The following is a 13,740-nucleotide window of genomic DNA, read 5'->3' as shown; positions in this document are numbered from 1 at the left end:
TGTCCATGTCCAGAAAGGGAATAAAAACATCATCACAGTAGTCCATATGAGACATCAGTGGGTTAATTAGAGTCTCTTGAAGCATCCAAAATACATTTGGGTCCAAAAATAACAAAAACTACGACTTTATTCAGCATTGGCTTCTCTTCCGCGTTTGTGTTCAATCCTCAAATAAAGATTCAAACGGTTATGAATCAGCGAATTGATTCATGATTCAGATCAATGAGGAATTACGGGTGTGAAATGACATTGTCATTTGACATAAATTTCATTTTTGGGTGAACTAACCCTTTAATGTCCATAGTTCAAATAATATTCATGAGTTAATGGTGGTGGTTTCACTGTAATTGATATAATAATTTACTGTGAGAGAGTGTGGATGTGTTCTAATATTCATTTTGTTTTTTGTACTAACCTTTCCTTCTGAACTAACACCTGCATTAATTTCCTTTTTCCCTCCTCTTGCTCTCTTCTTCACCCTCTTCTCATTTATGTGTGTATCTCTCATACCTCTCGTATCATGCGCTGGCTGCATCAGATCGCTCGTGAAGCAGAGGCGGCCATGTTCCATCGGCAGGTGTTTGAGGACCTGCGGCGCTGTTTGGGCCACTCCACCGACCCCGCAGAGGCCATCGCCATTGGCGCAGTGGAGGCCTCCTTTAAAATCCTGGCCTCTGCGTTTATAGTCCTCACTGGGTCCGGCAGGTAGGCGGCGGCATTGGAAGTAATGAGGAAATCCAGCTCGGCACAGTCAGGGAGTAGGAAGAGCAGGGACAGGAGAGGACTGAATGAGAGAGAGAAATGAGAGACACATGGCACGGTCAATGTTAATGATGTCCATCTGTTAGGGATTGCTATTATCATATTAAAGGTGGGGTAAGGGCTTTCTGGTAAATGTTGTTGATAATTCAAAACACCAAAACAAACACGCCCCTACACCCAAAAGGGTCTCGGCCCTATTTTGATAGCTCCGCCACACACATACGTAACCCAGGCCACGACTATGGCAGAATCTCTTGCTGGGTCCTTGTCCTTAAAGTATGTACTCTTTGTGAAGAAAAAGTAGATACTTTTGAGTGTGTAGCAGAAAAGTATGCAAGCTTCGGGACTACTTTGTCATCTTTAACGGACTCGCTTGGTTTCATGCATCCCGTCACCCCTGTCAATCATCATCAGATTCGTCACAGTTCAAATCCTCCACATTCAGTTTAATCTCCTACCGTATCGGAGAGAAATGTAGCCGCTCGTTGATTTGCCAGTCGTGTGTCTTTAATGCAGAGACCCTCATGTGTTTGCAGTTTAAATATAATGATGCATTTAAAAGTTAACGGCCAAACGTGTCATTAAAAAAGTTCACAATGCTGCTGCAGGTGAAATATAATGTGGACAACACTGAATAAATATATTTTTGTCAGGTTAAATACTGATAATTGATCACTTAAACACCTTTATCTAAACCACTGTCTGACTCGCACATCCGTCATGTTTGTAGTTTTTTTTTAACGCTACAATCTAATCGTTTGTAGTTCTAATCAAATCCTCGTCCAACTTGCAATGGGTTGTGGGTAATATCAGCTGTTAGAGTCCACATCGATCCGCACTTCAATTTCAGACCGGAAATAGTAAACCATCCGGGAATCTTTGGAATACTCTTTTCAACATACTACGATTTGGGACATACTAATTCTATTTTCGAATACTATTTAGTATGGATAGTATGCAAATTGGGACGCAGGGACTTTTTCATTAAATATTCAACCTGGATAAGTAACACAGACCTACTTATCCAGGTTGAATATTCAATGAAAAAGTCACACCTATCACAAACACAAACCGGTCTCATGACAAACTCGATAGTACACGAGCACGAGAGTCTAACTAACGACATATGACAATTATGACCGGATGGGTTATATAGATCATGAAAAGAGGAAACAAACATTTATTAGGAGTATAGTATCTTACCTGTCAGACACATTGTATGAGCTGATGCTTGAAGCGCACAGTGATGAGAAGACGCTCCATACGGTGTGGAAATGAACGGGTCTTTATCATCGCTGAAGTGAGACAATACAATCGCAAATGGACAAACAGGCAAGCATGACACGAGCATAGTCAAGCGAAAGCAGCATATATTAGTTTTCGGCTAATGTGTCGTGTGTTTTGAATAATGCCGTGCACTGAGCGCTCTCTTCTCGCCGTCATAATTAGACACGCCTTTTTACCTGCTGATTGGCAGAAGTTTGAAGTTTGTACCTGCTGAAGTTTGTTATTGGACTCGGCCCGAGTCCGTTTTCTAAAACAGTTTTGAAATAACACTTACCCCTACCTTTAATTTATTTAAATGACAAAATAATGGAATAGTACAGGACAAGCATAAATATTCTCCAGTCCGTGTGTCTCTCTGTCTGAGTGGTTGTCAGTATGATTGTGTATAACTCGTCCTTCCCCCTCCCTCCACCGGGCGGCGCTGTCAGATTGCCCGTGAGGCAGAGGCGGCCATGTTCCACCGGCAGCTGTTCGATGAGCTGAGGCGCTCCTGCCTTCTGACACGTGATCCTTTAGATGCTGTAGCTGTTGGCGCTGTCGAGTCTTCCTTCAAATGCTGCGCCAGCGCCATTATTGTGCTCACCAAGACTGGCAGGTAAGAAGGGAGGGCATGAGGTGAGTTCAGCTTGGAACAGGTGAGACAAGGCCTGGGACATAATGCGCGCGCTTGTGTATGTATGTGTGTGTATATATATATATATGTATGACTATTAAAAATGTTGGGGTCATTAAAGGAATATTTCACCCAAAAATGAAAATGTGATGTTTATCTGCTGACCCCCAGTGTATTCAACATGTAGGTGTGTTTGTTTCTTCAGTTGCTGTTTGTAGGTCATATAATGATGTGAATTAGTGTTGTCAAAAGTATCGACCTCGATACCAAATCGATACTGAAATGTTAAAAATGTGACTCTTTGAGCGCTGTTGAGCGGAATCGTAAACACCTCTGACTGGTCATTGTGCTCACGCGCTCATCAAATAGGTCTGTGATTGGCTACTACGATCAGCGCTTCACAAACATGTTGTAAAAAAACATCAATGACGCTTTTCTCAGAGCGCTTGCACAGATAAACACAGAGCGTTTGAATGCAGGTGTCTATCACCGGTCCGCTGGCTGACGCTTGCTTGTGCTTTCAAACACTTAAACACTTCAGTGTTCTTTCAAACAGCTGTCGTGTGTTGATTATTGTAGCCAATCACAGGCACATCTGAGGAGTGCGTGAGCACAATGACCAATCAGTGTTTACGATTCCACCTCAACAGCGATCGAGTCACGTGAAGTCACATTTTTAACATTTCAGTATTGAGGTTAATTTTGACAACACTAATGTGAATGGGTAACAATTCTATGAGAGCAAAAAAAAACATGCTTAGACAACATGCACAAAGAGCCCTGCTGCTCATGACAACACACTGATGTCTTAAGACACGAGCCGATCAGTTTGTGTGAGAAATCGAGCCGTATTTATATAATTTTTTACCTCAAATACAACCAGTGTTGGGTAAGTTACTCTAAAAAAGTTATGAATTACTAGTTACTAATTACATCTTCAATAGTGTAATTATATTACTGTGCAAATTACTCTCTCCAAAAAGTATTTAATTACTGATTACTAATAACTTTCCAAATCCTATATCAGCCTCACGTTTTAAGCGATTCAAAGATGGATATGAAACGGCTCTTTTCATTCACACAAATACGTAGTATAAAACTTCATCAATTATTCTTATTAACTTACCAATTTATTACAAATGACGGATATATAAAGTTAGACTTTTAATGTCAATTCCACTATCGTATTAAAGATCGTTCTACAGTCTATAAACAGTATTTAGCTCAATTACTTGTAAAGTAACTGTAATTAAATTACACCAAAAGTAAGAGTAATCTCTTTACTTTTTCAAGGGAAAAGTAATTAAGTTACAGTAACTAATTACACCCAACACTGAATACAACGCTATATCCAACTGCCTGAAATGCGCTTCACTTCCGGTAAGGTCAATATCCACGATCTGGTGTCGTGTACGTGTATTGACTTACCGGAAGTGAAGCGCGCGCACACACACATTTTTAAATATTATAAATAAAAGGATTACAATGCAAAATATTAGTGTACAAAAAGATATAACTGCCTTTTTATCATAATGGATAGTCATTGCATGTCTCAGAATGACCTATTTGCAGTAATGATGAATTAAATGGGCTAATTATTTGACGGATCTCGGCAATACATTCCTCGATGTAAATAGTGAATCATCCATGGTGTAAGCGTGACTGGCTTCTGAAGGGAAAGCGAGATGAGACTCTGATTGGTTTATTGTACGTTATGCCCAAAACACACCCATGACTCATTAAGAGACGTGGGACGACCCTTGTGGACCATGAGCGGAGCGCTCAGACCGTTTTTCCATCGTTACACTAGCAAAAGTGATTCGGACACACCCTAAGAGCGCCTGCGCCGTGAGCTCAGATCGTTAAAATAGGGCCCAATGTGTCCTTGCTGAAAAAAAGTAAATGCATGCATTTAAAAAATAAAGTACTGCCCCCAAATTAAAAAAGTAACATGCATTTGTTTTTATTTTTAAGGCCTCATTCTGCTTTTGAGGTTTTTTTTAGCATTATGCATTAGTTGTCAACCATTTCAGCGAAAAAGCATTTCTGTATGTTATATTGGTAACACTTTAAAATAAGATTAATTATTTAACATGAACTAATAATGAACTGCACTTATAAAGCATTTATTTATCTTTATTAATGTTCATTTCAACAGTTGTATTTTTGTTAACTAACATTAACAAAGATTAACTAATGCTGAACAGAGGTGTTGTTCATGTTAACGAATGCATTCATTAATGTTAACTAATACAACCTTATTGTAAAGTGTTACCATTATATCTTATACAGATGTAAAATAAAAACAGAAACGCATGAATGACTCAAGAATGTCTTGTCTAGGAATGTTGACTTAAATGATCTTTATTCCTCGACTGTTTTCCTGTGTGTGTGTGTGTGTGTGTGTGTGTGTGTGTGTGTGTGTGTGTGGAGCGTGACGTGAACAGAATGGAGTAGGGTATTAACTTTCTGTCAGTAATTTGATTTTGTCACATGTCTCTGGGTCAGCTAGTGTAGGCGAGTCTGTCCTTGACTGTTATGTTAGTGTCATGTCTGAAAGAGTAGGAAGTGTCTGCTGGGATCCTCAGAACATTCTGCATCAGTGTATTTCATTTTTTCTCCATTCTTTCCCCAACTTTCATTAACGCACTCCTGTCTGATATTCCAGGTCTGCTCATCTGATCTCCCGGTACCGCCCACGCGCCCCAATCATAGCCGTGACCCGTAACGAGCAGACGGCCAGGCAGGCTCATCTGTACCGCGGCATCTTCCCCATATTATACAACAACACTTCTAATGACGTGTGGGCTGAGGATGTGGACCTGCGGGTCAATTTTGCCATGGATGTTGGTAAGACACAGGTTGTTGCAGAAGAAACCGATGTTACTGAAGGCGGTAGAGGTGTCCCTGACTAAAGAGATTCAACAACTTTGATTCGAATGTGTAAATCCTTATAGTCGAATCCTCTGTGTGTGTGAATGTGTTGGGAAGGGCACGACACTAGTCAGCAGGAGGGTAAAACTATTTTTATTTTCCTGTACTTAATGCACACAGCAACAAATTTTAATAAAGCGACCAAAACTGCCTGCCTACGGACAGATAAACTGACAATGGCTTTCTTATTTAGGTTTAAATAAAAGGTAATGTGGTGGTAAACATTCGTAAAACGTTTTCTCATAACATGTTAAAAGCAGTGATAGAAATACAGAACATCACACAAATATATAAAAGAACACTTTAATAAAAAAAAAAACCTGCCTAGAGAGGAAAAGAACACTTTGAGTGCGTTTACATGCACGGTCTTAAAGGGATCCCCTGGTGTTGAGACTTGTATGACTAATATAACATAAATGATGTCTCCTACTGAAATATGTAGTAGAAACCCATGAAAGATCTACGTTATTTAAAAAAAAAAAATTTATTGGACCTTGGGCAATGACATTTTTTTTGTGTTCTTGGTTGGTGACGTAGAATGGTTGCACTCGGCAATCAGCTGGCGCTACCAGTAGCTATTTTTACCACAACGCCGGTACAATTTTCGAGTTGCGTTGTGGTAAAAATAGCTACGGGTAGCGCCAGCTGATTGCCGAGTGCAACCATTCTACGTCATCAACCTAGAACACAAACAAAATGGTGCCGTCCATAGTCCAAATATAAAATCGCTTTTATTTTTATTTTTTATATATAACATATCTTTCATGGGTTTTCTGCTATATATTTCAGCAAGAGACATGATTTATTTTATATTAAGCCATACAAGTCTCAACACCAGGGGATCCCTTTAAGCCGATTGTGGCTAAAGGGGATCTCACACCAGACTGAAGCTCAGCGCCACGTCTCAGGATCTCACACCGGACGCGCACATAGTTCCAGTACTCATTTTCTGCAGTATCGACACACCGATAGCACCGGCTGCTCGCTCTGCTCTCCGACAGCCAGTTGACACACACACACACACACACACACGCCGCCTCTCATTTGTTCTGCTAGAATAGTGTTGGTGTCAACGATATTGCACGTTAATATGGTTAGCTATCGTACAAGGACTTTTGTCGTCTCGTCTTAGTCATGGATTAATTACACACAGCACAATTACTCAAAGTATTTGCACAAACCTAACTGGATAAAAATGAGTCTGTGTGTGTGAGCCTGTTAATTTTCCTTTTACACTTTAACTTGTGATCCCTGTTGTTCATATCAAACCCTTTCGTCTCCCTCAGGTAAGGCTCGTGGTTTCTTCAAGACCGGAGATGTGGTCATTGTTCTGACCGGCTGGCGCCCAGGATCCGGTTACACCAACACCATGCGTGTCGTCCCAGTGCCATAAGCACCACAGGACCGTCACACACTCCTCTGCTGACCGTCACACACTCCTCCCCCACCCCTGAAGCCTGGCTCCTCCCACAAAGGCCAGTGGACCATCATCACTTAGACGTTCTCACTACTATTTTTTTTCTTCCTTTCCAGTCTCAATGGCACATGTGTCGACCATACACTCAGTTACATGAGCTGTCTCACACACATCAAAGCAGAGCTGTCTGTGTGCTTGTCTGTCTGCATGCCTGGTGAAGCTCAGAGACAGGTCGTGAAGGAGAGCGAACAAACCGCAGCTTTCTCTAACTAACCTCCTTTAACGCGTAACTCTAGTTTGTGTCCTGATTTATTTGTCGCGTGCGCTTTATTTGCACCATCACTCCTATTGTTACATTCTGTGTTGCACTAGACCATTATATATGGGACGAGGCATCCAACGTGCTACAGTATATATTTTTTGAAATGTTGACATTGGGATGCCCGGCTCATTTCATTTGTGTGGAGTAAGAGAACGGTTATGAGCGAGAGATGAATATTGATTGAGCAGTCACATTCCCAGCCATCTCTCCAGGTCATGTCCTTCCTCTCTGCTGCTCCTGCGTGTGTGTGTGAGAGTGTGTGTGTGTTTAGATCAACCTGCTTTGTGTCGCTAGGGTGCAAGATGTACTTATAACTGTAAGAGTAAACTATAGTATCATCTGAAGTGTTGTATTACTCCAGACTGATTTAATAAAGGAGACGAGCACCTGTCTGGACTACCGTTTTATTATTACGTGTCTGATATCTGGGGCATGAACAGCCACTATATGACATTGTCTTTTAAAGATCAATCTGCTTTATGTAACTGACCCAAAAAGACATGAGCCGTCCTAAAGAAAGAAGCTGGGTAAGACTAATGCCACCGGACATATTAAGGTGGAAAAGCACTGCTTTTTTTGGGTTGCCATTCAGATTATCAAGAAATTTCTTACTAGTTGAAATTCCAATTTCCCATACCAGAAATACAATATGGTAACACTTTATTTTACTGGACTGCTAAACTTTTTTTTATCTTACTCTGAATAAATAATCTTTCCACTAATGTATGGTTTCAATATTTGAGGATCTGAGGCTGCAAATAAATCGTAATATTGAGAAAATCTCCTTTAAAGTTTTCCAAATGAAGTCCTTACAATGCATATTACTACTATTTTTTTTTTTTATCTTTACAGTAGGACATTTACAAAATATCTTTCTGTAACGTGATCTTAATATCCTAATGATTTTTAGCATAAAAGAGAAATTGATCATTTTGACCCATACAATGTTTCGTTGGCTATTGCCACAGATATACCCGTGAGATTATGATGGTTTTGTGCTCCGGTCCTACCATAACCCTACAGTAAGTACATGTAGTTGATTAATATTTCTCAGTACTTAAATATATAATTACACTGTAACTGACACCTTAAAATAAAGTGTACACTTCTTACTAGTAAATATAATTTGATATTAACAATTGTGTGGATACTAGTGCATATGTCTGTTCTTGACATCAATAAATGTTCATTTCTGATATGAATGTGATTTAGATATGGGAAATTACTCCTACGCTGTAAAAAATGTAGGTTGTTTTTTGTTGGTTTAACTTAAAAGAGTAAGTTACCTGGTTGCCTTAAAATTGTGAGTTTATTGAAATTAAAACTTTGAGTTGATACAATGAAGTAAATTTGTTTAATAAATAGAAACTCAAAATATTATTGTATCTGAACCACATAAAAAAATTGATAAATCATCAGAAATAAAACACACACAATTACCCAATATGCTTAGAAAATCTTTTAATAATATTTTAATAAAGGTTGTCGAATCTCAAAAAATGTGCGTTGTATTAACTCAATTTTAATTTCAATGAACTCAAAATTTTAAGGCAACCAGGTAACTTTTCTAAATAATTTTTTACAGTGTAATTATTGATATCAGAAATGTGAAACGTTGAAATCCATTTACAGATATCAAGTGTAACACAATAAGGTTTCAATAGTAAACATGAATTAATAATAAACTGCACTTCTACAGCATTTATTAATCTTAATATTACTTTAATACATTATTCAAATCAAAAGTTGTTTAAATTAGTTAATGCACTGAACTAACATGAACAAACAGATCGCATTTCTGGACCTTTACAAGGAAACGGCCAAATGTCCAAACCAACGTAAGTTAGATCAAATAAATGTGCACTGTTTTTATTCATGATTATATAGTATTTGTACACCCTTCACAATTTTTTTTTTTTCATTGTTGTAATTGGTAATTAATGTAATTTTTAGGTCAATTTGAAGCAGATTTGTTACATGGCAGCATTTATTAAAGTTTCTTAAGAGTCAAGATCAAGTTCTCTGCATCAAGCCATCCCATAATATCCGTCATCGCTCATATTAATGCACGGCTCAGAGTAACGTTGCAGCATGTGTGTAAGACGCCAATAAAATTATAAAGTAATTATTCCCTCACAAATAAACCTCTCAATCAAGTGACTGTGTCTATTAGGGCTGTACTAGAATAACCGAATATTCGTTCGGTGAGGTGGCATTCGATTTTCAGTTTTGAGATTCGAATATTCTTCTTCTTTTTTTTCAACACTTGACTTCCGTAGCAGACTCACTCACTCATGCTTGAAATAATAATTCTAAATAAAAAATAACACCGTAACATGCTTTCAATAAAAGCATCGCACATTTTAAAGATTTAAATTAACAAAAAGTCAGAATAAGACGAAATAAATCCCTTATATAGAATAAAACTAATTGTAATAGATATTACATTTTGTGTCATTTTAAAAACAATTCATTTATTCTTATTCAGCTGTTTATAAGCATGCTACCGTGTTCTTTATTTATTACAGTTTGTTGAAATCACTGTGTGTTACTAATTTAATTTCTGTTTTGGGATTCATTTGTTTTAAAGAAAGGTTCGTTATTACCTTATTAAAGTTCTTGCTCTCAACAGACTTTGTGTTTTGTATCACTTGTGCACTGTCCGTTTTCGGAGCATAAACCTGCTCGTGTAATGCGTACCGGAAACTGTTCTATTTAAAAGATTATTAAATGTTTATTAATATTTAAAGAATGTGTGCCACCTGATCATATTGCACCAAATGCAACACTGCACTCCACTGGGTCTGCCGCAACACATTTACGATGCCGAAGAGTGAAACGTGAAGTCGTGAAAGATGATACAAATGCAAACCGACACTATTATTATATATTTAGCCCCACCCACCGAAGCTTCGAATATTCGATATTGATTGCCACCTCAAAAAATGGCATTCGAAACAGCCCTAGTGTCTATAGTATTATATGCACCTTTTACACAACATTATAATATTATTTAATATTTACATTATTATTTAAATTATTATTACCCGTCTGGTTCGGTAATGAAACCTTGTGATAAAGTAGCAGTGGCTGGGACAGATTTTCAGCATCACCTCAAGAGGTGATCTAATCCGGTTTCCATGAAATAAATTCTAGGGCAGGTTTGAGCTTACGGATCAAATGTTGCTATGACATCAAGTCCAGGGGCCTGTACCGTGATGGTAGATTAACAAACTCAGGGTTACAGGATTAGTTGAGTCGACAAAACCAAACCAATCTATTCAGGCTTTGTCGGTCCCATGATGCCGATCATCAGCTTTCTCTGTCAGCTCAGGCTTTGATCCTGAGTTCAGGAGTTTAGCTGTGACATCAGCAGTGAACAGCCAATCACAATCTGGATCAGTGATGTGACATCAGCAGTGAACAGCCAATCACAATCTGGATCAGTGATGTGACATCAGCAGTGAACAGCCAATCACAATCTGGATCAGTGATGTGATGTGACATCAGCAGTGAACAGCCAATCACAATCTGGATCAGTGATGTGACATCAGCAGTGAACAGCCAATCACAATCTGGATCAGTGATGTGACATCAGCAGTGAACAGCCAATCACAATCTGGATCAGTGATGTGATGTGACATCAGCAGTGAACAGCCAATCACATAATCTGGATCAGTGATGTGACATCAGCAGTGAACAGCCAATCACAATCTGGATCAGTGATGTGACATCAGCAGTGAACAGCCAATCACAGGCTGTGGATCTGAGATTCACTTCTCGCTAGAGATTTATCTCATCTGCAGAATATTACATGATTGAAATATATTAAGCATTTAAACAAACTAACACAACGAAAAGAAAAGAGCTGTCTATGAAAGAGGACAACTTAAAGAAAAATATATGTCAATGCAAGTAAAAGTTATGAAATTATTTTAGTTGATATATTGAGAGAATTGAACATTTAAGCTCACATGTAGTAATCTTTATAGCTTTATTTATTGATTTTAAAGCTTATTTGTATGACTTTTATAAAGGTTATTTATATTAATTTTTGAAGTACCTATTAATGATTGAATAACTAAAATGATAAATGTGTAATTGATTAAGGGTATTGATTAAGGGTATTTACATAAATTACATCTAAATCATTCAAAATTATTATTATTAATAAGCAGTGTTAAAAGCCAGACGCTTTACTCTTTAAACACGATTTGCTATGTAGTGACCTTAAGTGGAGTAGAAAAAGGGGTGTGTCTCTTTACTCACAGCTGATTGGTCCAATTTCAGTTTGAGATCTCTTATCCAGAACATAACCTGCCCTAGCGAAGATTATTAGCCGTGGAGTGCAAGTTACTATGGAGATGAACACAGCTAAAAGCTAAGCCACTTTAATGGCGCCTAAAACCCAGGATTGCCACAAACTAAGCTTAAACATATTTGGCTAGCCAGCTAAACCAGCTTCATGGTACAGGCCCCAGGATGAGCATCGAAGAACCAAACAGTCCGAAATCAAGCCAAATCATCAATTAAATCCAGCTAACTGAGTTAGCCACATATGAAGAACGGACCCCAGGCCATTCCCAAGCTGTTCGTTCTTATCTCATCTTATCCTCATAGTTTGCACAAAATGTGCTAACCGGCTCTTTACATCAGTCAAGAACTTATAAAAATAAAGTGCCGAAGTCATGACGTCACTTCGTAGGCCAACCCGGAAGTTAGCGGCGCATGGGTTCCCTCGATCAAAAGCCGATGCATTTTCCCCATAGACTTTTGGACAATCGCAAAAAATAAGATCTGTGTTCAACACATAGACCGTAAAAAAATATGGACGACTCGACATCATCCGTTTCCGCTTGCCATATTTGAAGCTTTCAGGCAGCCTTGCACGGCGCGGACATCTTGGGACCGAGTCTGCGCAGTAGCGATTTCGGGACCGGAGTTGCGCAGTAGAGCGCAGGAAGTAGAGCAGGAAGTACAGTCGTGATATCAAAAGCCCGCCCACACGCTCGCAGATGCAGAACAATTAATTATGTTGGTGTGAAATAAACAGTTATGGAAATGTATAAATTAAAGCTAAAGCTCCAATCTGCTCCCAAAAATTTCGAAAAAAGTCCGTTAGTGCCTCAGTGACTTCACTCAGAGAAGCCGTCAGTCTCAGCTGTCAATCATGACGTCACACACCCGTTTTTATAGCATCAAATAACTAACTCAAACTAAACTTATTTTTAAAACGAACACCTGAAATGAAATCATCGTGATGATAACTGCCTTCAGTGACATAAACTAACTTTGGGGAAACATTTTTGAAGTGTAATTTTATTATTTAGTTTGCCTCGTGTCCATTAGAAATCACAGAGGGGCGGCTATACTGGGACCGGTCACCGGGGGGCGATCGAGGCGCGAAAGCTTCAGTAAATGAGAGGGAGACTGCAGGCTTGGTTCAACATAGAGTTATGACCCTTACGCCGCATTCACACGGGGCGTAAGCGTTAACGCTTGACGGAGGGCGTGGCTGAAGCTGGGTGCTGACGCGATCGTCATAGTGACAACAGCCAATCACATTAACTTGCCGCTTGGACCAAAACACAACACAAAAAAGCGCCTTTTTATGACAGCTAGTCTGTGAGACGAAATGGATGCCGATTTGGTTGTATGTGCGAGTGCGATTGCCCGTTTAGTTGTTGTCAGCGCACTGCACAGGTGCACGAAGCTGTTAAGTACGTTAAATCCTGAAAAAGCGCCGACAGCGGGAAGAATATCACGTAGTGGTCAAGGAGCTGCGTCTGGATTTATAACGGTCTATGGTCTGGATGGTTCACGGAGCAGTTAATGAACGCAATTGGCTAGCGTCTGCTGTAGGAAATTTGCATACGGCGATCTGATTGGATGACGCCTGCGCTGGCGCTTGAAAAGTTGAGAATTCTTCAACTTCTGCCGCTTGCAACGCGAGTGAAGCGCCGCGACGGAACCCACAATTCAGTTCGGCAACGGATGATGTCACCCATTCAAAGTAAATGGGAAGCGTTAACGCCTACGCCCCGTGTGAATGCGGCGTTACACGTTTTGTCTATCAAGATAATCTTTACAAGTGAATCCAACATGTATCCCGTTTGAAGCCTAAATAAAGCCGTCAGATATCAAATGCTAGCGGTGGGCTATAAACGGACTACAGCACACAGTCGCGGATCTACGTCATCATCAAGCTTCCTCAAACTTTATTTAAAAAACACGTGCTCATTATGATCTGCGCTGTGGATGAACACTAATCCACTTTATCATGAGAAATATTGCCCATTCGTTTTTTCCAAAAATGTTAGAAACTAATTGGGTTTATGCGTGCCTCTTTGAGATTTGTTTTCTCGTTTGTTAATGTTTTATTTATTCGTTTATTATTTTGTTAGT

At 39.3% G+C, this 13,740-nt stretch overlaps 1 protein-coding gene across 2 annotated transcripts in view; it reads left to right on the top strand.

The window, feature by feature from the left end:
* The window catches only part of pkma (pyruvate kinase M1/2a), a 34,106-nt gene extending 26,375 nt beyond the window's left edge, over positions 1-7,731 (top strand). Inside the window, exons 9-11 of one of the 2 annotated variants that reach the window (XM_067419153.1) lie at positions 2,478-2,644; positions 5,331-5,512; positions 6,883-7,731. In XM_067419153.1, coding sequence (XP_067275254.1) covers positions 2,478-2,644; positions 5,331-5,512; positions 6,883-6,989 — 456 coding nt within the window. In that variant the 3' untranslated portion in view covers positions 6,990-7,731. Of the gene's footprint in view, positions 1-538; positions 706-2,477; positions 2,645-5,330; positions 5,513-6,882 lie in introns of both variants that reach the window. The other variant, XM_067419152.1, reaches the window with a different exon arrangement.
* Positions 7,732-13,740: the final 6,009 nt, after the last annotated feature.

Source organism: Pseudorasbora parva, chromosome 16 (genome assembly GCF_024679245.1).
Source record: "Pseudorasbora parva isolate DD20220531a chromosome 16, ASM2467924v1, whole genome shotgun sequence".
NCBI lineage: Eukaryota > Metazoa > Chordata > Actinopteri > Cypriniformes > Gobionidae > Pseudorasbora > Pseudorasbora parva.
The sequence above is the reverse complement of the archived record's forward strand: the minus strand, read 5'-3'. Positions and strand labels throughout refer to the sequence as shown.